A 26,510-nucleotide genomic window follows, 5' to 3' on the forward strand; every position below is an offset into this window, starting at 1 on the left:
TTGGGAGTAGTGGGGTGCCATCAATAGGGGCTAATAAGCGGCCCGGCAGGTCGGGCTACCCAGCTTCTGGGGGACCCCGAGGTGTCTGGGCAGCAGCCCCCTCCGGCTCTGAGCTCCTGGGCGCCAGGAACAGCTGGTGAGCCGAGCAGCCAGTGTGCACCAAATCAACGGTGGCCTCTGGTGCCAGCCGGAGAGACACAAAGCGCAAGCGACATCACTGTTGCACGAAGGCGCTTACGTCTTTGAGGGTGATGATGTTGGGGTGCTGGCCGTACCGCAGGAGGATCTCAATCTCTTCCGAGGGGTCCCTTTTACTCTTATCGATGATCTGAAACAAACAGAGGTGGACGTGAGGCTTCCAGCTGGCGCCTGCGGCTGGGACCCTTTCTGCCCCTCCTCCCCTCTGGCTCAAGCTCAACCAAGATAACCCACAACTGCCTAGAAATTCACGGCAATCCTTGCTTTCCCAATGAGCAGAAGAGACTGACATTAAAAAAAAAGAGAGCACCTGCCTCCAGACACTAATTTTAAGCTATGACGGGGCTGGATGGAGAAGGGTGGGTTTGGGGAGCTCACACAGGCCCCACCGAGAACACAGAAGGTGCTCTTCCGCCACTCGCAGCGCAGGCTCTGGGCTGGCGGCCTGTACCCCCTGCTCCGTCCAAAGCGGGCCTCCAGCTGCTGTGCGTCTCTCTCCCTGTTTGGTGGTCACACGCCGGCAACAAAGCGAGACCCAGCGTGGTTCTCACCAAGAGACGCCACGGCGGCGTGCGTGCTGAGACTGCGCTGTGACTTACACATGCGGATGCTGCTTCTGGCTCCTGTCTCCTCCTCCTGGCACGTGTAGCCCAGGGCTTAGGGTGGCAGATAAAATTCTCTTACCCCATGAAAACAGATGGCTTCCAATCACAGGGTGTCATGAATGAAAGCCCACCTGGAGACAGGGGGTCACCTGTTGGTGGATAGTGACTAAAACCTCTGAGGATAGCTTCCTGGGCCCCAGCTCCTGCTTCTTACCGGGATGGAGCTGGCTGGGGAGGGGACCCCACTCAGGCGAAGGCTACAGCACGTGTGTGGGAAACGACACTCAGAAGAGGAGGATCGTTTTTGTGCGTTAGTTTCACTCAAGTTCAAAACATTCGCCACGTGGAGGACGTGCAGTCATTTCACTGCTGGAGTACGAGGGAAGTTCACTTTCACTCTCTACCACGTCCCAGGCTCTGAGTGGAGGCTTGCGTGAAACTCACTTTCTTCTTTAGATGAACTAAATGCTCGGGTGGCACAGGACCCAGTGTTGGAGCTCTGCCCGCCCAATGCCCTGAGGCCCCTTCACTGCAGTGGAAGACGGTCGTGGTGCCCGCGCTTCTCTCAGTTTTAAACCCACTGCCAGGCTCTGAGGACATCGGCGCCCGGGACCGTGAGCCCCACGACACACGTTGTTCAACAAGGAAAAACCCAAGCTTCCTTTTTTTTAAAAAAAAATAAATTTATTTACTTTTTGTTTATTTTTTGGCTGCGTTGGGTCTTCATTGCTGTGCGCGGGCTTTCTCTAGATGCGGTGAGTGGGGGCTACTCTTCATTGTGGTGCGCGGGCTTCTCATGGCAGTGGCTTCTCTTGTTGCAGAACACGGGCTCTAGGCACGTGGGCTTCAGTAGTTGTGGCACGTGGGCTCAGTAGTTGTTGCTCGTGAGCTCAGTAGTTGCGTCTCGCGGGCTCTAGAGCGCAGGCTCAGTAGCTGTGGCGCACGGGCTTAGTTGCTCCGCGGCATGTGGGCTCTTTCCAGACCAGGGCTCGAACCCGTGCCCCCTGCATTGGCAGGTGGATTCTTACCCACTGCACCACCAGGTAAGTCTCAGCTTCCTTTCTTGACACAGCTTTCCTCCTTTTGTTACTAAAGTTCTAGCTAGGACACCAGGATTACTTCTGTTATTGATAGAAGCCAACAGACATGCATCCTTCTAGAGGAGAGTTTTTTAAAGGCTCATTCAGTGGGTGGTGGAGGGGATGCCTTAACATGTGGATGCCTAGGCGGCCGCGGGGAAAATCCTTACACTGCCCGGATCACATGTTGACCAACAGGGTTCTAGGACCGTCTCTGCCCCAGCTGCCTGCCGCGCCATTGAATCCCTGGGCTGTGATCCCTTTGCAATTTGAGAAGGTTAAAATCACTAGTGGTTTTTTTAAAAAGTTAGTGGTAGATTCATTTTTTTTTCAAATAAAATTTCATGATAAAGGAGATGTATTTTTAGCATAAATCACAATAGAATAGGATGCAAGATAAACAAGAAAGAGGAAGGCTTTTCTCTATGCCGATGGCCCAGAGCAGGGGGAGGAGGGAGCAGGTATGGGACCAGAGGGGCGGCTGCATGAACAGGGGGCTCTACCCTCCTCCCTCCTGTGGCGTCTGCCCCGGCAGAACCGACTGGAAGCCAGAGGGCAGGCAGGGTGGGGTGATGGGGTCCCTAGCGGGCACGGAGGAGAGGGTGGGTGCCTGCCTGGAAGGGAGGCCCCAGTGGAGTGGTGCCGAGCACGGGCTCCTGCACCTGCCCAGCCGGCCGCTACCTTTCCTAGTCTGGGCAACGTGGGACCGACCCACAGCAGCAAGTTCTGTTCAGACCCAGCGTTCTGACCCTGATCGTTGTCAGCAAAGGCTGGCAGCTTTTATCCACAAATCTTTTTCTGGGATTTTTTTGGGAGAAAGGTCAGGAAGAGACACAGAGCAGTGAGGTGTGATGACTGGTCCCTGAGCACAAAGCCCAGGTCTGTGGGGTACAGCAGAGCCTGGGGGTGGGTGGTTTGAGCACATTGTTCCGATGCATCCAGGAAGGCATTTCTTCTCCGTGGGGTCCACTTCTTGGGATTGCTATTGTGGGACTGGCTTCTAGTTCAAGCGAGCCCTGGTTAATTAAGTCCCTTATTTTGAGAACAGTATTGTTTTATCATCTTGTTTATACAGAAAAACCGAGGGAGGCATTCTCAGCAAACATGTTCACCCGCAAGGCCTCCTCTCTCCATGCCGATGCTCAAATGCTGCTGACGGACCATAAGCAGGGAGGAACGGTGGACCTGCCCTCACCTGCAGCAGGGAGCCACCCACAGGTCAGCACCCAACGGGGCCGGCAAACCAGACTCTCACGGGGCTGCTGTTGGACAAGCTGTGTATTTCCATAGTCCGTGAAGCAAGTCTGGCCCCAACAAAGGATGGCAGACAACGTGATGCTCCTCAGCAGGTGAAGCGTGCAGGTGGGTGTTGGTACATCCTTATTCCCGGTGGCTGAAGGCGGGGGCAGGATTGGTCCAGGCTTCACTACCATCCACACAGTCTCCTCTCTCCCTTTTGGTCTCTGCGTTTCCCCATCTTCCTCTTCCCCAGCTCTCTCCAGCACAGGCTCCCCTCCTGGACACTGAATGGCGTGGGGCTTCAAGGTGGACAAGAGGTGGCCTGAGCTCACAGGCCGGCCCAACACCCTCCGGAGGCGGGCGTTTCTGCTGACGTGTCGAGAGGATCGACACATTTGACACGAGAGTCGCAGAGCACAGAACCCCTCTTGTAAAATGCCACAGATACCCTCTCCTGTTCAACTGCTTTAAACAAATGACACAGAGAAAGGACTCCAAGTTTTCCTGCTGGAAAAAATTAAAATTTCCATGCCAATCAGTTTTCCCTCTAAAAATAAGCTCTATTCACGTCAGGCATCTGTCAATTCCATTGCTTTTTCTGGTTGACAAATTACATACACAGTAGGAAAATGAGCCCAGAAACGCGATGTAATTGTCAACGGTCTGCTGTGAATACAGATTGGGGCTCCTTCTGGAGAGAGCCAGCCCAGCTTCAGCCTTGAGTGTGTCAGCCACACTCCACTAGAATTAAGGACTGCATGACACAGACTCTTGTACAATTTCAAGGATCTCGCTTTATTTTTACCTGCTTCTATTGCTACTTTAATAATACAAAAATCTGCTCCTGAAAGGACACGCAGCTGTGCTTCCCTCCAGGAAAACGTGGCCATGGCTGGTGATATCCATCCATCCCTGAGTGAGCGTCTCAGACAAAGTAGGGGGAAAACGTGCAAGTGGAGCTTTGAACGAAGAGGAGCGTGTGTCTGTATGTTGGAAGATAAAACAGGCCAACAGGAAAGGCTACAGCGACAGAAAATCTCCCTCAGTTTCTGATTCTTCAGTGACATTCTCCTTTTTGCTATGGCTTCTGGTTCTGTGATCAGTAAAATCCCTACATGGCTGGAATGTGATTTCCCTGAGAACAGGTTTGTTTTTGCCTGGAACCTAGCACTGCGTCTGCCTCGGAAAAAGAGTTAATAAAAAATTTGTCAAAACGAATGAAAGGAACTGGTTACTGAACAGGGGAGTCCCTGCAGAATGAAATGCATTCTAGAGACAAGAAATGTTCTTTGGAGCAGCCGTACTGCCCGCTTGGACAATAAAAAAGGCAAAGAAAGGGATGAGGTGATTTTGAATTTGAAGAAAAGCTCCTGAGTTGTATTTTTTTTCTCTCTCTCTCCTTTTTTTTTTTTGGCTGCACCGCTCAGCTTGTGGGATCTTAGTTCCTCGAGCAGGCACTGAACCCAGGTCCCGGCAGTGAAAGCGCGGAGTCCTAACCACTAGACCACCAGGGAACTCCCGATATTTTTCTCTCTTAAATAACATTGGTCCTCGACACCACCAAGCACCGTAACGGGGGTGTGGAGACAGGAAATGAGCTGCGAAGCATGTCAGGGGTTACAAAAGCCCTAAAGAAGGTACTGAAGGCGAGGACGATGGGGAGGACCACATCGGGGTCAGAGATCAGCACCCAGGCTGGGGAGGAAACTTCTGGGCTCAGAGAAGGGTGTGTCGCCCTTGTGGGAGAGGGCTGGGGACAGAGGAGGGGCCTGAGGAGCTCCAGGAACGGGGCTGTGAGGCCCTGCTGGCCACTGCAAGGATCTGGGCTCCATCTGAGCGAGACGGAAACCACTGCAGAGGGGGGGTTTGTGCAAATGGCAGTGTCCAGAATACACACCCGATCGTGTCAAGCCACAAAGACCTAAAACCAAAATAAAAATGAAACCTTGTGCAATTTTTGTAAAGTGAGTAGACAACCTTTCATGAAATAAGAATATTATCTTCTCCTTCCAAGTACACCTCTCCCCTTTGAATCTACTCTATCACAGTTACTTTCTGCAGTTCATCGTTGATTCCATTTCAGTCTTATTTTAAATGACAGGTGCATTAATGCCTTGGCATCTATGCAGCATTATGTCATGCTTATTTCAAAGTCCTACACACTTTCACCTCCTACCACTAGCCTCTGGGGCTGGCTAGGAAGACAAAGGTGGACTTGAGCTTCACATCAGACTCCTGAGCTATTGTGTCCCATGGAAATAGTTCCGAGATCTTAGAAAGTAGGGCACATCTGTTCACTGGGATGTGTCTGAGAGAATGTCACGGTTTATCTCATTCAGCCATCCTAGCCCAAGGCAGGTGAACTGGGAGGACACCTCCAGCAGGTGGAGGAGGGCATCAGCATCCTGTCCTCTGAGGCCAGATTCTCCCGGTGGAGGATCCCGGGCAGCCTGACGGTGTTTTGCCACAGCAGAAGGGAGGGACCAAGCCTAGGGACCCAGACTCTGAGTGAACCCACACTACTGAGTCGCTATTCCATGTAGGCACTGCCCTAAAGGTTTTGTTAAGTGGTAGCTAGAATTGGTCTCACTAATTTAGGACCTGCGCATAAATATGCAGCTGAGAGCAAATGCAAAACCAGCAATCCTGTTGCCTGGGAATATACTGGGGTAGGTTGGTTTAAGTATATCGGTTAAGTTTAACTTAAATGCAGTTAATATGATGACAGAATAATTATTGTGCAAAATTAGGTACTTATAAGACAGACATACACTTAAAGCAAAACACAATGGTATTTCCAAGAATGTGAGACCCGCTGTATCCCATACTCTTGAGTTTGGAGGCTGCCCGTTAAGGGCTGGCACTGCCGTCCCCTCAGAAGGACCGCACTTGGATTCCTGCCCCTGCACAGAGGGTGGGAGCCGCTGTGCTCTTGGTCCATTACCTTCCCGCTGCCAGAACAGTGAGCAGAGGCTCAACAGAGAGGGAAACCCTGCTTCATCTCCGGATACCAGCTGCTGGAACTTATCTACAGAAGATACCCCTTTAACTCTATGTTTTTGGCTGGGGTTCCCAACCTCGGCACCCAGACACGTTGGCTGGGTGAGTCTCTGGGGTGTGTGGGCGGGCGTCCTGTGCAGGAGGAAGGGCAGCACCCCGGCCTCTGTACACCACATACCAGGAGCGACTCCGCCCCAGGTGTGACGATCAGAAGGTATCCAGACACTGTCAGCGTCCCCGGGGTGGGGGGCAAAATCACCCTGATACGACGGCCTCAGGCAAAGCCCGTGTACTCGGGCCACAGAGCTACAGTCCCCTGGGGACCTGCTCTCTTCCTGTTGCTCTGTACTCAGTGGGGACGTTCCTGAACCCTCCCCGTAGCTGGATGGAGGCACCAACGGGAATGTCTCTCAAAATGAAACGGACACCGTTTTCCATCCAAGAATTTGCAGAGCTGGGTTTGCAAACTGTGGTGGCCCAGAGAGGTGATGCTAAACTCTAGTGGCTGAATCTCAACGGGGCTTTTGCAGATCCACTCTCAGCCAAGGCACTGAACGGCACCCTTGGCTCCGTGCTATATTCGAGAACACGCTGAGCCGTGCATTTTCTCAGTTCCTCCATCAGTAAGCGGGGTACTGCTGCCCATCAAGATACAGAGTAGAAAAAAGCCCAAACACATTTCAGCTACGTTCTACCCAGAAAACGCTGGAAAGGGAACAGAATAGTGACCCTAGGTGGGTTACAGCAGTTTGGGTAGCAAACGGGCTCATTCTAAACACTCTTTGCCACGGCACTCCTGCCAGCTCTTCCATCTTTGAAGGAAATCTGCCCTCGGATGGAGGAACCGACCTGCAGCGAGCAGCTTAAAACATGCCCCGAAACAGCCCTGGGTCCTGGGGCACTCATCTCACTGGAAAGTCGCTGCTTCTTCCTGTGCTCGGGTAATTCAAGCATCTTCCAGACAATGAATTATGACCCACCAGAGTCTCGGAGAGGATGAGGGAAATCCCTGTAACGTCCACCTGCCCCGTTCACCCGGGGAACTTCAAGCTTTTGTAAAGCACAAACAGGACGCCTGCCTCTTTCTTTCTCCATCAGTTGCAACCACAGCTCCTGGCTTTGCTGCCAGAGAGGCCGGGGCTGAAATTCCCCAGAAATTCCCATCGTGGGGTCTGATCTTTGGGGATTGAGTTATAAGCCACTTGTTGACAAAGCTGATTCAGATGGTGTCTTTTTGTGAGAGCTGGATATGGAAACATAAGACACTATTGCCTTTGTCTGGGGATTTATTTTCAGACACCTCCCAGCATCAGGCTGTTTTCTAGAAAGGCATCAGGGTCAGCGAGCTTGCCAAACACTAGATGGGCTTCTTTGCGCTCAGTGGAAGCCGCAATTGGTCACCTGATAAACTGTCTAAAGAAATTCTGCGAGAAATGACACATGCAGAAAGAATTTTAAGATACCTATGCACGCTTATGAAGTATGTGAAATATATTTAAAGTAAAAATGAAATTCTCTCGTCTGAAGCAGGACTAGGGTCTCCTCTCCACCATTGGCTCGTCTGGATACGGGAATGGCATCATCCGAGCTCCCCTACAAACTCTCCCAAGGATGGGGAAAAATAAAATTCCTCAACGATCCAAATCCTGAAATACCTCAGACCCACATGCCAGTGGCTCCAGTGCAGCCTCAAGGCTCCTCTCCCAGGAATTTTAAATCGTGCGAAGTTTCCTTCCGTCACCCACTCCTCAGTGTGTTCGAGACACTGGGCAGGCTGATAACCATGGACCCAAAGGACCCACACACTGAGCCTTCCTCCAACGTAAACGTTCTTTTTTGTTTGAGGAATTCAAGATAACCTTGCCCAAAAGCCGCAAATTCCCAACCCAAAACTAAACCAACGGGCCTGCGTTTTTTGGGGCTGGTGACTTTTTTGACAGGGCAGCGCATTTCCTCAGGGCCAGAAGCACTGGGCAGACATCCCAGCAGATACGAGGGTGTACCTGCTTCCACAGAGCGGCCATGAGCCGTAGGTGAGGTGGAACGAGACCATTGCTTCATCGTCACCGTTTTGAACAATCTTCTCAGAGCTTAGGAAAATCACAACGGACGGAATGACTCCTCTTACACGGCTGCCTGCTGGACAGGCTCCATCTGTCCCCAAAAGTTCTTTGAAGAGCAGGGTAGTGTCACGTGCTCCATATGAGTTTGGGATAAGCCAGGATGGTCTGGTCACCATGACACCACCGGCCGGACCTGGGTCCTCAAGCGCCTGCAGGTCAGCTGAGTGGGTGAGTGGTGGACAGACCAGCTCTCACTCCCTTGGAGGGAGAATGTACAATTCATGCTTTTTACAAAAATTAGATTATGACTTTAGCAGAACGCTTCAGCTTTCATCCACATTTTACGCACCAGGAAACGCAAGAAACTGGTATCTTGGATTTCCAGATCAAATATTTAATTTAGCAACGATTACAGAAGCCAAAGGCAGGGTGGAGAGAGTGCCAAACTGGGCTGTAGTTGTTATTATTTTCTTATGCATTCATTTATTTATTTAGGCTGCACTGGGTCTTAGTTGCGGCACACGGGATCTTTTAGTTGTGGCATGCGGGCTTCCTCGTTGCGGCATGCATGTGGGATCTAGTTCCCCGACCAGGGATCAAACCCCGCCCCATGCACTGGGAGCTCAGAGTCTTACCCACTGGACCACCAGAGAAGTTCCCTGTTACTGTTTTCTGTTCTTGATGATTCAGGGTAAAACTACCAGCTCTGTCCTTAAGGTTTTGCAAATACTACAAAACATTTGATTCTATTTATTTCTTTGATTTCAGTTTCGGTGACTGGAGCTTCCTTTCCTTCTCCTTTCCTCCCCCTCCCTCCTCCTTCCCCTCCTTCCCCAAATGTTCTGCCTGGCCCCCAACCCTACATTTTCCAAAATGCTGAGTGCCCAGAGCTTTTGTTCTGGCGTGTTCTATGTAGAAAGTTACTAAAGGTGGTCGGTACCTACACGTCGGCTGGAGCAGAACATATTCAGGATTTGCAAAATAGTTTTTTAACAGGTGACCTAATATCAAAGCCAACGGAACGGCCCCGCATCAGAGCTTAGAAGAGGCCGAGGGAGAGTGTCTGTGAGGCTGGGCGTGCCCGCCGGGGCCTGGGGCCCGGGCAGCTGCAGATGCGGCCGCCGCGTGCCCCGCTCTTACCTTCACGGCGTACTCGGCGTCTGTGGCCATGTGCACACAGCGCTTGCACACGGAGTAGGCGCCCACCCCGATGTCCTCCTTGACCTCATAGCCATCGGTGAAGCGGGTGTTGTTCCCGTGTAACTGCTGCAGAGAGAGCGGGCAGGCAGAGAGCGCGATCAGGGGCCTCTCGTGCAAGGGCACCCAATGTGGTGCAAAGGAGGCTTCAGCCCTTGCACGTGGGGACACGGAGGCCAGGAGGTGGTGGCATCCTCGGACCACAGTCACGGAGCTAGCTGGCAGTGGTTCCAGATCTCAACCCAGCTTCCCCATCTGTCGGGTCAGGACCCTGTTCTCAGACACCCAGCACCCTGTGTTGGCCGACCTGCCTGCTTCCCCCCAAAGGTCCGAGAGAGGTGAGAGGTCAGATGTCCCTGAGACCGGGTGCGGCTCTGACGCTGGTGTCCAGAGCGGTGTCCGGATGCCGACGTCTGATTGGGAATCTGACCCCCTGACGCCCCCTCGCCATCCTCACCCTACTGACTAAGGGCGCAGAGAGAGTCACCCATTGCAGTGGACACTGCCACAGCAAGTGTCCACTTTAGACACGCTGTGTCTCCCTGGAGGCCCCTGGGGAGAGAAACATGGAAGCCCAACGCCATCCACTGTACCCTGACTTGGTTCTTAAAGGAAATGTTGTCATGATTCCCTCTGAGATTCTCTACCTCTGCTCATATTTATACGGTGGAAAACTCCTTATAAAAACAGCACCTTCACTGACCCCCCGAAGACTACATTTCTTGATGGGGATTGGTGCCTACAAACCCAGCCACTCTCTGCGGTGCTGGCTCGACTCTGCACAGCAGAGACCCCCAAGCATGAGCCCTGCTGGGGCTCCAGCCACAGCCACACCACGATGACATCCTTCTCAGGACTCTTTCTGTCTTGAGGACAAACGTGAAGCACAGCTCAGATCACCGTCTCAATGACCCCAGGGAGGCGGGGGGAGGAGTTCATGAAGGAAGTGCACCCCAACTCGGCTGAGACAGCTCTCAGTCCACGGTCACCTCGGCGAGGCCACCTCCTTGCCCCAACCTGCCGGGGGTGAGCGGAGCCGGGCTCTGCAGGATGCCCTGCACCATGGGGGCTGATTACCTGCACGATGGGGTGAACTGTGGCTTCGTGCAGATCTTGCTGCGAGGGCTCTTGGGCCAGGCTGGAGGCCACGAAGCTGAATCCTCTAAACAGATGGGGAGCGTTGGCGCTGGGGGGGACGCCAGGTGAGTCTGCAGGGGAAACAGCCAGAGAGACAGCGGCCACGCATGGTGAGGTGTCCCTCTGGGTGTGTGAGGTGTGCGTGCGTGTGTGCATGTGTGTGGTGTGTGTGCATGTGTGAGATGTGTGTGTGTGCCAGGTGTGTGTGCAAGTGTGTGCATCTATGTGACATGTGCATGTGTGAGGTGAGATGTGTGTGCCAGGTGTGTGTGCACACATGTGCATCTGTGTGCATGTGTGTCAGGTGTGAGGTGTGTCAGGTTGTGCACGTGTGTTCAGTGTGTCAGGTGTGTGCGCACGTGTGTTTGCTGTGTGTCAGGTGTGAGGTGTGTGTCAGATGTATGTGTCAGGTGTGAGGTGTGTGTGTGTCAGATGTGTGTGTCAGGTGTGAGGTGTGTGTCAGATGTGTGTATGTGTCAGGTGTGAGGCGTATGTGTCAGGTTGTGCACGTGTGTGTTCAGTGTGTCAGGTGTGTGTGCACATGTGTGGTGTGTGTGTGTCAGGTGTGAGGTGTGTGTGTGTGGTGAGTGTGTGTGTTGGAGAATGAAGTAAAACGGAGATTAGACAGGCTGAACCATATGAAGCCACACTTTATTCTGGGTGGTGCCAGTGGTTTGATACACGGCAAAAATACCCAGAACAAAAACCTGAGGGTAATCGTTGATCATCACTTACTAGATATTCATTCTCAGTGGCAACCCTCTGCCCTGCGCACTCCAGACCGAGCCCAGAGCCACCAGCAACCTCGGGGTGAGCTGTCACTCCTGGGCCAGGGCAGAGGAGGCCACCCTCTGAGCTTCTCAGGTCAGCAGGAAGCGGGCACAGGGATGCAGGCCCGGGCATTGGTGACTCTTCTGCCCCCGCTGCCCCAGGCCTGAGGAGCCCGAGGGCAGCACGCAGGGTACTCTGTTCCCAGGGACCCTCAGGGAGCCCTTCAGTCGTGACCCCTCTAAGCTCTGTCGATTTGTGTGAAGGCTTGACTGCTGGTGAGACGGGTCCCAGTTCCAGTTTATCATTAAGGAAAACAAAAGGATAAAAGATTGGTGGAGAGGAAATATTTGCATCATATACAACAGACAAGGGACCAAACTCTCTACTTTGCAAAGAGCTCCCAGAGATCAATGAGAAAAAGGAACATGCCCAGAAGAAAAATGGGGCAGGACTCAGACACCGACTGCTCTCCTACCTGAGAAGGTGCTCAGTCCCTCTAATGGGGGCACGTACACATTTAACCGGGGTAACACTTTGCCTAACAAGTTAGCAAAATGTAAAGTAACCAGCTGCATGTAGGTTTGGCTGGGGCTGGACATTGCGGTGGTAGGTGGGAGCCTAAGCTGGCATAATCTTTGCAAGGTAGAAGTGGGGTTATCTACCAAAGTATAAAATACACCTGTCTTTTGGAGAGCAACTCGACTTTTATGAATTTATCCGACAGAATTACTTTCAAAAGTGCTTAGAAATAAATGTAGAAAATGTTTGTCTTGGTGTAGATATATACTGATACAATGGCATATTACTCAGCCTTTAAGAAGAATAAAATAGTGCCATTTGCAGCTACATGGTGGACCTAGAGATTATTATACTAAGCGAAGTAAGTCAGAAAGAGAAAGACAAATACCATATGATATCACCTATATGTGGAATCTAAAATATGACACAAATGAACCTATCTACACAACAGAAACAGACTCACAGACATAGAGAACAGACTTACAGTTGCCAAGGGGAAGGGGGAGTGGGGAACAGAATTACTGGGAGTGTGGGGTTAGCAGATGCAAACTGTAATACGTAGAATGGATAAACAACAAGGTCCTACTGTAGAGCACAGGGAACTATATTCAATATCCTGTGATAAACCATAATGGAAAAGAACATGAAAAAGAATATATATATATGTATAGCTGAGTAACTTTGCTGTACAGCAGAAATTAACACAACATTGTAAATCAACTATACGTCAATAAAATTGAAAATCAAACAAAATGTGATCTTTAAAAACACTAAAAAAAGAGAAAGGGCTTCCCTGGTGGCGCAGTGGTTGAGAGTCCGCCTGCCAATGCAGGGGACGCGGGTTCGTGCCCCGGTCCGGGAAGATCCCACGTGCCGCGGAGCGGCTTGGCCCGTGAGCCATGGCCGCTGAGCCTGCACGTCCGGAGCCTGTGCTCCGCAACGGGAGAGGCCACAGCAGTGAGAGGCCCGCCTACCACAAAAAAAAAAAAAAAAAAGAGAAAAAAAGAGAATGTTTGTCTTAGCAATATTTGTAATAGCAAAACAAACAAACAAACAAAAACTGGAGACAACCTAAATATTTACCACTGAGGAAACCATGCACAAGACCAACAACGTTCACGCGTGCAGGTAACACTAGTAAGACTACAATACCCGGGATGAGACACGGCTGTGTGAACTGACACAATAGTCTGTCAACTCAAAAAAGAGAAAACAAGCTGTAGAACGTACACACTGTAGGAAATTTTTCTCTTTTTTTTTTTTTTTTTTTTTTTTCGGTTCGCGGGCCTCTCACTGTTGGGGCCTCCCCCGTTGCGGAGCACGGGCTCCAGACGCGCAGGCTCAGTGGCCATGGCTCACGGGCCCAGCCGCTCCGCAGCATGTGGGATCCTCCCGCACCAGGGCACGAACCCGTGTCCCCTGCATCGGCAGGCGGACTCTCAACCACCGCGCCACCAGGGAAGCCCCTGTAGGAAATTTTTAAAAAAATTTTTTTTTAAACTTTTTTTTAACATCTTTATTGGAGTATAATTGCTTTACAATGGTGTTAGTTTCTGCTGTATAACAAAGTGAAATCAGCTATATATGTACTAAAACACATTACAATAAACTCATAAGCAATATATAACAATATGATAACATAAATGCTACCACTTAGGCATTATATATATATATATATATATAAATCTATAATAATACATAAAGTATATAATGTGGATTGAAATTTTTCTTACAACGTACATATGTAAGATTTAAATCCATATTATATAGAAAACTCTGGCGAGTGGGACTGGTAATGCCATGAGTGGATGTTTGCTTTTCTACTTTTTACCTTTTTACTTGGTCTTGATACTTTCCTTTGATGTGGAAACAATACACTAAAGCTTTCATGGTGGAGCAGGTGGCTGGGGGCTTGCAGGGGTGAGCTGCTGCAGAGAATGTGGGTTTTATTCCTGAGCATTTTATTTTGAGGGAAAGGTGACTGGGGCACTCCTTCCACACCCGGGAGCTACACCACGAGCTGCATGATGTGGGATCTCTCCCTGCAGATAAGCGGCCGACCCGGTGGCCCACACGGCTCTTCCAGGGAGACCTTGTCGGGTGACAGGGGGCTTCACGTGCCTGGCCCACCACACCTTCAGCATCCTGGACCACGAGGGAGAGGACTTGGGCCTCAGCCCCGTACCTGTTGCCTCGCAAAGAGCTCCAGAGTCACCCCGGAGTTAATGAGATCAGAGCTGACTGTGTTTGGAAATAAGCTGCTAGGCTAGAGAAGCTTAATTAAAAAGCACAAGGCTGGGCTGAGTCATTTTTAGAATTTGGAAATTATGCACCACAAGACAGCAGAGGCAGCAAGTGTGCTCTGAAGATGCTGGCCTTTGCTCCCGGGCTGGCTTTGCGCTTTGCCTTGCTTTGCCCTGCAGAGAACCCTGGCTTTGAGGTCTGCCTGCTCTTAAAAATCCCCCAGGCTACCGTGTCCTACCCTAGGTCTGCACCAAGCACAGGGATATAGCATCGATTCAGTCACCGTCAAGCCCCGAGGCACAGGTTTTAGATGGAAGAACTGAAGCCCGTCCCAGGAACTAGTGTGAGCTGTGCATAGGTTGAGGGCGGAGTGGATGGAGGCTCAGTTACGGCACCTGGGAGTGTGCGCGTGGTGGGGAGGTACCATCTGGTGAACTTGAACTGATACACACCTTCCCTACTGAATGGAAAGTCTGTAGATCAAATAAGCAAAAGGACTTTCAGCCACCAAGGAGGCGTGAAGTCCAGGGCCATGCCTTCTGTGCCCGGGCTGCCTCTCCCTGCTCAGACCAAGAGATCAGCTGAGGTTCACACGTACTTCACGAGAGGTTGTCACAGCCAACACTGGGTCCGTTGTAGCTAGATGGTGACCACATGGTAGGTGGTATCAACGGCATTTAACACGCTTTATAACTGGCTAGGGAGCGCCGATTCTTAGCTCAGTACTAAAAGAAGAGCAAAGATGTGAGTTGGATGAAAGGAAATTTAAAGCTGAGTACAGTCAACCTTTGCTGATCCTAGGAGTGATTTCTGACTCGTGCAATACGTTTCTGGGTTTTTATATCTTCGAGTGGCCACTCCCTTCGGTCAGCAGGCTCTGATGGGCAGCTGGTGTGTCTTCACGGAATATCCACCAGCTTTAGCATTGGTTTAAGTTAAAAGAGAAAGACTTTAAGGCCACGACAAAAAATTCCGACAGTGCAGCATCCGAGCCCAGCGCAGGATGCGGATTACCCGCTGTTTCAGAATCACAGCACCTCTGCTGCCCTTTAGGGGCTGTGCACTCAGCTCCCGTGCCTAGAAAATTCTACTCTTATCAATACAGAGAGAGAGAATGATTCTTCTGTGTCTCGGCACTTCAATTACTACCTCCTCCAAGGCAAACAGTGTCCTGCAATAAGGTGACTTCAAGTACAATTGATTGGAGAAATCCAAATAGCAAGGAGTAAAAAGGCCATTTCTGGACGTCATTAAAATGCATTGTGTCTAATGACGTTTTCCTTCGGCTAATAATAAAATACATTTGAATTCTCTGTGCACAAAAGGTTAATGAGGTGCTAAAAAAAAAGCCTGCTAATCACACAGGCCGACTAGGTCGGAGTTTAAATTCTTCGTGGAGAACACAAAAAGCATGTAAAGGTGACTAATTTCGAGCTGACTGTATGAGCATTTTCTTGCCAGGCAGCACAAACATGGTCTTTATTTCAGTATTTTAAGCACAGAGTTCCGAATGACGGAAACCCTCGGTGACACAGTGCACATTTCATTAAGGACCCGGGGGAGGTCGTGTGGGTGGTGGTCATCACAGGCAGTGTCCTTTGGCAGGGTTAATCGTTTCTGTGTTCCTTTACATTCACGTAAACCACAGGAGGAGAAAGAAAGCGACCTGCTCAGGTGAGCTGTGGGCACACCTGGGATGGAATCCCCAATCCTGCCCCGCCTTTCCAAACTCTGAAGCTAAAAAGTAATCTGATTCTATGAAGTGGGTCAATTTTGTCAACAGGAAGGACTGACCCCAACACCCAAGAACTTTCTGAGGCCGCTGAGAACTGGAGAAACATTGGACCGTCTCTACTAGAGAGGACAGACGTAGATCTCGTCCACCTCCTCGGCAGCCATGGTACGTCTCGCAGCAGCCATCACCCCAGACTGTGACTGCAGGCATCACTCTAGCTCTGTCCCTGAGGACACTCTTAGCTTTATCTGGGGGCTGCGGGAGGACCCGAAAGAAATGAGTGAGCGTCTGCGTCCCGACTCCCTCATTGAGGGCAACCCCCAGAATTTGCTTCTTTCTCGGCCCTGGAGCCCCTGCTGCCTGGGTCAGGAGCTGGCCTGGGACCACCAGCGGCCCCAGGGATGTCCCCAACCCTCTGTGTTTGCACAGAGCTCACACCCCTAACGTGCCTGCCCCTGGCGTGCGGGACACAGGCTCTCACCAACAGCTTAAACCAGAGGGAGCCCAGTGGATTCTCTGTTGCAACTTTACCTACTTGATATTTTGTATCTGACCATCTATTTGCTTCATGATCCTTTTTTAATCACAGAAAATTTTAGATGCAATAACAGTGAGAAAAGCATGGGAACCCCCCATGGGCACATCACACAGCCCCAAGAGCTACCAACTGGCTGAACTTTTCCCACCCATATCTCCAGAAGGGGCATGTTAATTTGTGTTTTAGACAAAATCACCACATTTTCACTGGGATGAACTGAACTGTGCCCCACAAAATTCACACGTTGAAGCCCAATGTGGCTGCCTTTGGAGAAGGAGTCTCGCGGAGGGCAGCTAAGGCTAAATGAGGTGATGGGGGTGGGACTCTGATTCAGCAAGACGGACGTCTTTATAAGAAGAAGAAGGAACACCAGGGGCTTCTCTCTCCTTCGCCTCGAGCACAAAGTAAGGCCACGCGAAGACACAGAGAGAAGGAGGCCGTCTACAAGCCCAGAAGAGAGTTCTCACGGGGAGCCAAGATAAATTTCTCTAGTTGAAGCCGTCCAGTCTGTGGTATTTTGTTATGGCCACCTGGGTAGACTAGGACAATTACCATATCTAAACAAGGTTAATATTAATTTATCCATATCACAAAATGACAAATTTTAAAGGGAGCTGACCAGTTCTGATTGAATTTGGTAGACCTTAAGAGTAATTTAAGACACATCATAGAGGCTAAATACACAAGTCCATCTGCTGTGCCGAGATACAGTAGCTGATGCAACTTCTCAAACAGGTTTTTTTTTGTATGAATAAGAACAATAGTCCACATATTAACAGACTTAACCGACAGGCTCCCTCTTCCCATAAAACCTCCCTAATTAAACAAGAGGTTTTCGTTGTCTTGAGGTTCTTTTCTCGAGCTTGCCCGGGTGTGTCCCTCTGACAGGTGGTCACCGGACTGACAACTTAGGCCAAGATTTCCCAGCTGGGTGTTACCTGGGGGCTAACTGATAAGTGGTTCGATCACGTAAGCCTTTACTACGAGCAGAGGAACAAGAGCATCAAACAGAACTGAGGACTATATCCCATGGAAGTGCCCTTGAACATGGCGCTCTCTGGCTCCTGGATGCCTGTCCCTACCTGGCCAGGTTGGAGGACCCGCCATGGAAAGACACACAGGCCCGCCCCCCTCTCCCTGCCCGCACACACCTGTGGGCGTCCTCGCCGTGAACTCGGGGTCGAAGTGGAAGGTGTCCTCTGGCCTGCCCACCGCCGGCTTGAAGGGCGGCTTGATCTCCTTCCTGTACAGCTTCTGCGTGGACAGCAAGACAGGGCGCTGAGGGCCAGAATGCGGGCGGGAAACCCATCTGTGCCACCCCCCAATCAGGTGCCAGCACACGGCAGCCCCTCCCAGAGCTCTGACACGTTTCGTAACACACATAAAATATGGTATCTATTGTATACGACATAGAATATAGTTACATAGCTTATAAAGAGACATAAAAGCCATAGTTCGAGGGAAAAGGGTTTGGGAATATCTAAGTATTCTTGATTTTAGGGCAATGGTTTTCAACCTCTTTTGGGCAGTAGAATCTTCTTCTTCAAGTAAAATCTGACAGGACAGCTACACCCTGCCCCACCCTCAGGTAACAGCAGGAAGAGCCCTGCTCCTTGGCAAGTGCTCCCCGCCCAGAAGACCTCGGAGCCAGCACCTGGGACCCTGCTCTGCGGGGACACAGTCCCCATCCAGGTCCTTCCTCACCCACAACCCAATGTCTGTGCACCTCCCTGGGGCACCTACTCTGGCTGCCACCAAATTTGGGTGTCCAGACCCCTCTGCTCAAGTCGAGGGGCTGCGTCGGGCTTCTGGGTTTAGTTACACATTTTTGCACACTTTAACGGCCTGACGGAGCATCAGCCAGAGAAGTGGCCACGTGTGGCACTGCCTTGGCGGGAAGCAGAGGCCACACCCTCACGCACATTGTTCCAAGCCTCTCAGGCCCAGCAAGGACCCCTTCTGCTGGGAGGGGTCCTGATGCAGGACTGATCAGGACTGTTTCCCGGCTGGAAACACCAGGCTCAGGCACTTTTCAGAGCTCCTGTTTCACCAGGTCTGGACTCAGGACCCCCCAGTTCAGGGGAGTCTGGAAATGGAGCCAGTGACTTGTGGAGATCCACTCTCAATCTTTCAATGTAATGCAGATTTTGTCACCCGAGTTTCCAGACGAGGAAATAGGTTAAGATTAGGTAAGACCCCCTCCAGGGTCAAGGGCGACGAATGGGCAGACGGGAGGAGGGCCTGGGTCTCCAGACTCTTCCCATCCCAGGGGAGACCCCGCCCAGAGCACACCCTTCCAGAAGGCGCCGCCGTCAAACAGCTGCACTGACCGGTGGCCGCTGGGCTCCCTCCCGGGGCTCAGAGCAGCTGCGGCTGCAGGTGCACGTGTGGAGCTGGGGGGGCAGTGCACTTGGGAGCCATCGGAGGAGAAAAAAACGAGTTAATTCAGTGGAGCATTATTCGGTCATTTCCTGCCCTGGGTGAAGAGATTTCATTCCGAATTGAGTTCCTCTATAAGCCCTTTCCAGATAGAAAGAGGATGCCTTCCACGCGGACACACCAGTACGGTGGGAATGCACTTCCCTGACGCATGCACTTGTCAGGGGAAATCTAATAAGCAGGGGCGAGCTCGGCACCCCGATTAAAATGCTGCCCAGCCTGGCCTGCGGGGCTTGACTCTCCCCCTCCCACCAGCGATATTTGAGCTGGGTTATTAAATAAATATTTGTCCTGATCCAGTAAAAATCACAGCCTCTCCCTCTGCCTTCAGGAGTCCTCCTGCTACTTCCCAGAGAAGGGGGAGGAGAGGAATCTCCACCGCAGCAGGACTCCTGCTTCTATGATGAGCGGGAATTTGTTTACAGGAGAGATTTCCATTATAAAAGCACACGTGTGGCTGCCAGAGGTGGGGTGGGGCTTGGGAGAGTTTGGGGAGGGGGGTTGGGGCGGCTGAAATGGACCCAATGAAATGAAGAGGATCGAAAGGTGCAAATTTTCGGTTATAAAATAAATAAGTCCTGGGGACGTACGGGACAGCCTGGTGCCTACGGTTCGTAAGACTGTGTTGCAAGCTCTCATCACGGGAAAAAAACTTCTTATAACTGTGTGGTGATAGGTTTTAACTAGACTTGTGATCACTTCACAATGCAAAGATCAAATCATTATGTCGTACACCTGAACCTAACATAATGGTTTTTTAATTTTAGTTTGTTTTTTTACTTTTTATTTTTCTTTTCCAAACAGCTTATTTGTTGTTTAGCTTACAAATGACCAAGTTTTTTTTGGGGGGGTTCTTTTTTGTTTTTTTACAGCCCATGCTGTCTCTTTTTTAAAAATTTAATTAATTTATTTATTTATACAGCAGGTTCTTATTAGTTATCTATTTTATACCTGTTAGTGTATATATATATGTCAATCCCAATCTCCCAATTCATCCCACCACCCGCTTTCCCCCCTTGATGTCCATATGTTTGTTCTCTACATCTGTGTCTCTATTTCTGCCTTGCAAACCGTGAACCTAACATAATGTTATATGTCAACTGTATCTCAATACACACACACACACAGAACTGGCTGTCATTTCATGCAAATGAGAGACATTTTGCATCTGAAGGCTGAAGCTCATACATTTCAGTTCCTCTCCTCACCCCAACTCCCAGGCCGATTCTTCTACTTGCCTCCATTGACTGCAGCTCACTGGTCCTGGCTGGGAGGCTGACCCCTTGGGAGAAGACACAGCCCCTGACTTCCAAGTCCTCAGCCATAAAGAGAAGAGTTCATCGGAATCAGACTGTCCCCTGGCCGTGAGCTGCTGTGGACTTGGTTTGGGTGGAGAGCATGGCACCCTTTTAACTGAAGTATCTAGTGATGACTCGGGAAGCAAGAGAGGATGTGGTACCCGGGGTTCCCCGCCCAGGACGGTGCTCGGCTCACGCCCTGTGCAGAATCCAAATTCCAGATGCCCACCAAGCCAGTCCCAGAACCTGGTGTGCAGCGTGTACAACCTCTGGCTTCACATGGCAACGTGTGCAAGCACATGTCTGTGTTTCCTTGCATTTTCCAAACCGCCTCTGTAAGCCTGTGCATCAGCTACGGAGAGCCTGACTGACCCGAGGGACAGCGTGGAAGAAAGCTTCCCAAGGCTTGCAGGAGGGCAGCAGGAAGTCCTCTCGAAGACCCCTCTTCACCCCGACACTGGTCCCTGCAGAGACAGAGCCTGTGAGCATAATCTGCCCACCGGCCCCCAGACCACCACCCTCTCCGTCTCCGGCGGTTGCTGCGGTTTCATCCTGGTTTCAAGTGGGCAGAAAAGAGCTGTGTAGGCCACCTGGGGTGTTTGGTCACCCTGCCCTTTGGATACACCCTTGTGTTTGCTGCAGTCTTAAAGGCCTGTCAATGTCTTCCTGTTACTGGATAAACATTTTGGAAAGTGCTAATATGTGTTATTTTTATACATGTTTTTTCTTTCTTTCCAGGTGTCCAAACCTAGGCGTGGGTTTGAGGATTTAGGGAAAAGGTGACCTTGCTTCCCATTCTGTAATGTCCGCCGCTGTGCACAGGGTCAAATGGAGAATGAACAGGCAGATGCATTTTGTGGACTTTGAGCTTGATGAGATGCGGCATAGTTCTGACCTAGATTCCCCTTTCTGAGCCTCTGGAACAATGTACCCCACACTGATGGAAAGAAAGTGGGATCTCATGAGCAAATTCACCAGGCGTCACTTTAAATCATGGCATTTGTCCCAGGATCTCAGGATGATGATCTCAAGTTGCAAGTTGTAGCAGCGCTGGAACGGATTTCACGTCGCACATGGACAGGCTGGGATGCTCTTTGCAGGTGCGTCTGAATTCTACGTATACCTAAAAGACCTTCAGGTGACTAGGGAAGGACAGAGGGAGCAAAATAAAAATAGCAACTGGATGGTGAAGAGAAGACTGATGCTAGTTCGGGGCCACAGACCTAATGCCTGTTTTCTGCCGGCACTTTTGGCTCCGGGCATTTCAAAATCAACACGCTCCAATTAGGCAAAGGGCACCGTTAGAGATGATTCCTGAAATAGCAACGCAGAAATGATGCAGATCCAGATGCAGAGCGATGGCAGGGCAGGAGGAGGAACAGGGAGTTCAGTGACGCAGCACTGGTCCCCGAGGTCCCCGAGGTGCATAGCTCTGCTTCCACTGGCGACCCCACCGAGAGCGGCTCCAACCCCAGTATCTGGATTTACAAAACCCCTGAGCCAAAGGGCGATGAAGTCTTTGAACAAAGACACTTGTCGGCTCCTTGGAAGGGTGAGTTCTCCTGGTGTACTTAACATGGAAGTAGGTCGACAGCAATCTTCCAGTGGCCGTGGAGGGGGCCCACGCACGGTGAGATGCTAAGCAGCAGCCAGTAGCTCCCGGGACCCACACCGAAGGGTCCCCCCTCTGCGGCCCGGAGCCCCACTCTCCTCCTGCCGGCCCACATGGCCGGCGACCTGGGGGCTCTGCACACGACGCCAGGTCGCCCAGGGACGGTGCGCACGCCTCTCACTGCCTTGGGTTCAGTTCCCCCCGGGGAATCCCCCCCATCTCACACCCGCCAACCGGTGATGTGCTTGGAAGGGTTTCAGAAAGTAAAAAGAACAGCACAAGTGTACTCCCAGCATTAATAAAAGTGACTGGAAGGATGAGTCGTCATAGTTACAGGGAGGGCCTCGGCTGTGGAAGCATTATTCCCACTGCGAGGGGAGCCCGGCTGCTTGGAGGGCTCCTTGGCCAGGCTCACGGGGCCCGAGATGATTAACTTTGACGAAGTGTTCATTTTCGGGAAAAGTAAACGCAGCTTCTGTGCCCGACTCTCCCAGACTCTCCCATCACTGGCTGCGGAGGCTTTCAGTCTATAATTAACCTGGAATTTTTCACTTCTCCTATCGCAGGGAGCGAGCTTTCAGGGCGGATGCCTCCTGGGCAGGCGCTAATTGCTAGGCCCTGAGGACAGGTGACGGCAGAGCAGGATGAACAGGGCAGCGCCCCCCCCCCCCCCCCCCCCCGTGCAGTGTCCACGGACTCACTGTGCCCCGGCAGGAAGCCCCAAGTCCCCAGGGAGAAGCGCCGGATGACAGGTATTTACTTAAAAAAACCAAAAACTTCTGCTGGCAGTTCTGGGTCACAGAACGAAGCAGAGGTGAAATCATATCCTTATATGTTCCAAGCTGGATCCTGAGGCTGGCTCTGGGGTAGAGTTGAATAGTCAAGGAGATGCCCTGTCACTGTCATTCCGAGCAGCTGCCTGGCAGTGGGAAGGCCCGTTGGTACTAACGGTTTTTGCAAATGCGTCTCCCTCCCCTGTGGTTTCCAGTTATCTAAGCTGCCGAAAGCAGAAAGAGCACATCTGGACAAATCTATCCCATGTACGTCTTTCTAAAGCCGGGGCCGGTCGCTGGCCAGGACCCAGCGGCCCCTACGGGGCTGACCAGCTCGTGCCGGGGCTGGAGAGGACGACAGCTCATCGTCCCGGGAAGGGCCCGAGCGGCTGGACTGAGGCTGCGGTCCCAGGAGGTCTTTGCTGGGAGGACCCCTCCCCCTCCCCCGCTCCCCCCTTGTCAATCCTCCTCCAATCTCTGCGGCGTCACCCCCTCCCAGACGGGGCAGCCCCACCGCACGCCTCTTCCGTGGCTGGGTGACGGCACGCCTGCATCCCCGGACTGGAAGCAGCTTGAGGACAGCTGAGCCTTTCCATCGTTATGTCCCAGACACCTGCTCACCTTGACACGGGTGAGCCCCAAGTAGTCATTAAATACATCAATGTGCACAAAAGTGGTCTCTCACGTTCCCCCCCGTCTCTGGCTGCTTCATCCAGAGCGAGGGATGCAATGAGATCCTTCCACGCCTCTGGCCCTGCCTGGTCATCCTCGGGTCAACATGGAAATGACAGTAGGTAAGGCTGTCTGAGGGCATCAGAAGGGTCTCCCTCAAAAACCAAACCAAACCAAAATGAAATGAAACGAAACGCGAAAAGCAACCAAAGAAACTTCCCAACCTAACTCCAGCCCGATTGCTTTGACATGACGCAGAAGTGCCACCTGCTTGGTACAGGAAGCCAGGGACTTTGCGCCGACCACAGAGCCAGGCCCAGCCGGGCACCAGGGCTGCTCTAAATGGCCTCAGCTTTTGCTCAGAGCTCACGCAGACCTGGGCTTTCTGGAACACATGGGAACCCAGCGTGCAGTGTTCCAGGGCCACTGCGCTGTGAAGATCCCACGCACTTCACGAAGCTGACTTGGATCCCCCATGACAAGCCCCTTCTTTGGCGCCGTCCTGGGGTGAGCATCTCCCCAGCACTGCCCACGGCCCCCTCCCAGCCAGGCTCTAGTGTTGAGTGGTGTGGCCGCCGGGACCCCTTCCTTCCCCTCCTGTGCTGGTCCCTTCCCACTGCAGCCCCTGCCCCAGCGATGCTGTCCCTGTTTCCCAGGCGCCTCACGTCACCGAAGAGTCACCAGGTTTCTCTCTACTCTTACCTCTGAAACCGAGTCTAATCGTGTGCACGTATCCTATCACCTGCATCTAAAACTAGGTTAGCGAACTGCCGCCACTGCCAGTCGGAGTGCTTCCTGGGCCGAGGTGGAGAGCGGAGGAGAGGCTGTCGGGCTGAGGCTGGGAAGCTTGGCGAGCAGCGGGTTTTACGTGCCGTTTGTGCGAAAATGTCCCCAGAGGTGAGACCTGGGGCGGGGCCTGCCCACCCACCGGAGCCGAGGTGCCACCTCTTCCCGAGGCTCGCGGACACCCCACACTCTGCGGGGAGGGGGGCAGGCAGACACGGGCACTGCCCTCCGCAGCATAGAGAGACTTCCACTTTGTAAACATTCTGGTCAAATCCTAGCTCAGGAGAAGAAAACCCCAAAGCTAAGAGCTGTGCTTACCCAATGGGAAAGGACCAAGGACCTGCTCCCAGAGGAGGCCTGCCAGTTCCAGACGGGGAGCCTGGCCCGGTGGTCGGCTGGTGACTCGGGAGCTGCCTGCCCTGACCCTCCCCCGCAGAGCCAGCAGCCGGGCGCCGGGGAAGTGAGAGTCGGGAACTTCTGAGCTGGCGTCCAGCTCCACGCCGCGTCCAGTCAGGCGGCTGGGAGCACTGGACCTGGGGTCCTCCCTGGGTGGGGGCCGCAGTCCACATCCATCCGGCAGCACGGAGCCGGTGATGTCCCCTGACTCTGACCCGACCTGCTCGGGCCCCTGAGCTCTTCCCAGCAGGCCTGACTGCTGGATTTGTCTGGACACCTGACCCGGCTCAGCAAGAATCCTGGTCGGTGGGTTTAGCCGGAGGCCCCTTACCCTGGCACTTCCTCTTAGTCCCTTTCTGGCCCCTGACATGACTCTCCTTCCTTGTTGTATTCGGAGTTGAGCCCCATCTCTCTCCCGAGGGCTGGACCCCCTACCCCCCTGCAGTGGTCCCCACGCCATCTTGACAGCCCCCTGAGCGAAGTCTTCTTTATGTCTTTAACATGCATCCCGAACGGCTTTGTCTTTTCCAGTCTGGATAATGTTTTTCTGCAGCAACTTCTATAGGACTGCTGAGTGCAGGCGGGATGCTGTTTAGAGCCAGGAAGCAGTACCGAACCTGCGCGCCCAGAGGCCCCAAACTGAAAGCCTGTGCAGCCCGGGAGCGGCCGAGGGGCCCCTTCAGCCTTCTGCTGGGCCCAGGGTGGCCTCTGCTCTGCCCTCGGGGAGGTGGCCCGGCTGCAGGGCCACTGAGGACGGCCGATCTCTGACAGGGAAAGTGTGGAAGGGGTTCCAGTCCTGGAGCCGCAGGGAAGGAAGGGGTGGCGGCGCCTGGTCTGCGCCGGGGAAATGCCTGCGCGTTCGGAGCCCCCCGAGGGAGTGCGCTCCTCCAGGTGACGGGTCTATACTGACCTCGGGTTTGTACCCAGCAGCTACCGACTCCCCTGCCCCACCTCCCTGTGCTTTCTGTGCAGTCGGGACGCTGGCCTGCAACTTACGTTCCAGTCGATGGTGACAAAGAAAGGGTGGCGCTTGATCTCCTCCACGCCGTCCAGGCCAGCACCTGCGGTGACCACAGAGCAGAGATGAGCATCAGAACAGACCCGTGACTGTTCTGCGGAGTTTCTGACACAGCAGGGAGGGGGCGGGGGTCCTGACGCCCTCCAGGGGGAAGGAGCCCCCAGCTGTGACCTCTCCTGCCAGTTGCCCCCTCACAGCCCGCAGAGGCCACCAGTCAGCCCTGCAGAGCTGTGACCAGGTGAGGTGGGGCGGGCAGGCTAGAACCTCCTGCTGCAGGTGTGGGGATGCCCGGGCATCTGGGCGAGGAAGTGGAGGCCCATCCCAGTCTCCATTAGAGCCAGCATCAGGCCGGGCCTTCCAGAGGATGAGAAAACGCGGGCGAGGGCAGGGTGGAGGCTACAGTGCAGAGAGCCCTATAAGGCTGCTCTGGGGCTTACGGGGAAGGGGAAGGAAGCCAGGGCCTGGAGAGGCCGTTTCTAGCAGGACGGGAACCTGGAGAGAGACGGAGGTGGCCTGTGTCCACCTGGGCCTGCGCGAGACAGGTTTCTTGTCACCTGGACACTGTGTACAAACAGTGCTGCTTTGCTGGCTACTTCTGCCTGATCTCTCCCTGCCTCGTTGCTTACGTGAAATCCCGAGCCCCGAGAGAGGGATGGGTGAGGGCGTGAACAGGACTTCGGACGCCTAATGGGAGACACACGTCGTCATGCACTTGCTGAAGCCCGTAGCTACCCCTCCCAGAGTGAACCCTGACGTGAACCGCGGGTTTCCGGGAGTAATGATGTGCCGATACTGCGTCATCCCTTCTGACAAGCGCATCAAATCAGCAAGAGCTGACACCAGGGGACACTGCGTGCAGCGGGTGACGAAGCATGTGGGGACTCGCTGTACCTTCTCTTCCATTTTTTCTGCAAACTTAAAATGGCTCTAAAAATAAGTCTATTAATTGAAAGAAAACCCCCAAAACAAAAATCAAACAGCCAAGCCCTAAGGCCCCACGAGGTCTGCGTTTTCTCCAGGATGGGAAGGTGAGTCAGGGAGGGGCCGGGAAGCAGCGCGGATGCGGGAAGTGGTGGCAGGCGGCCTCGGGCCGGGCGACTCCTGCTCCGCCTTTGTCTGGGGAAACGGCTCCTGCGTCTCAATCGACCAGGTCGGTCGTGCACCCCGAGCGCTGGGGCCCAGCCCCGCTCC

At 52.7% G+C, this 26,510-nt stretch overlaps 1 protein-coding gene across 1 annotated transcript in view; it reads right to left on the minus strand.

Annotated features, from left to right (window-relative positions):
- RPS6KA2 (ribosomal protein S6 kinase A2) overlaps positions 1–26,510 on the minus strand; it is a 161,533-nt gene that overhangs the window by 14,527 nt on the left and 120,496 nt on the right. Inside the window, exons 11-15 of the mRNA XM_081250651.1 lie at positions 25,298–25,362; positions 17,477–17,579; positions 10,459–10,589; positions 9,325–9,450; positions 239–328 (exon numbers count right to left, since the gene is read on the minus strand). Of these exons, the coding sequence (XP_081106777.1) occupies positions 239–328; positions 9,325–9,450; positions 10,459–10,589; positions 17,477–17,579; positions 25,298–25,362 (515 nt within the window). The remainder of the gene's footprint in view (positions 1–238; positions 329–9,324; positions 9,451–10,458; positions 10,590–17,476; positions 17,580–25,297; positions 25,363–26,510) is intronic.

Source organism: Mesoplodon bidens, assembly GCF_964165515.1.
Source record: "Mesoplodon bidens genome assembly, chromosome: 12".
Lineage (NCBI taxonomy): Eukaryota > Metazoa > Chordata > Mammalia > Artiodactyla > Ziphiidae > Mesoplodon > Mesoplodon bidens.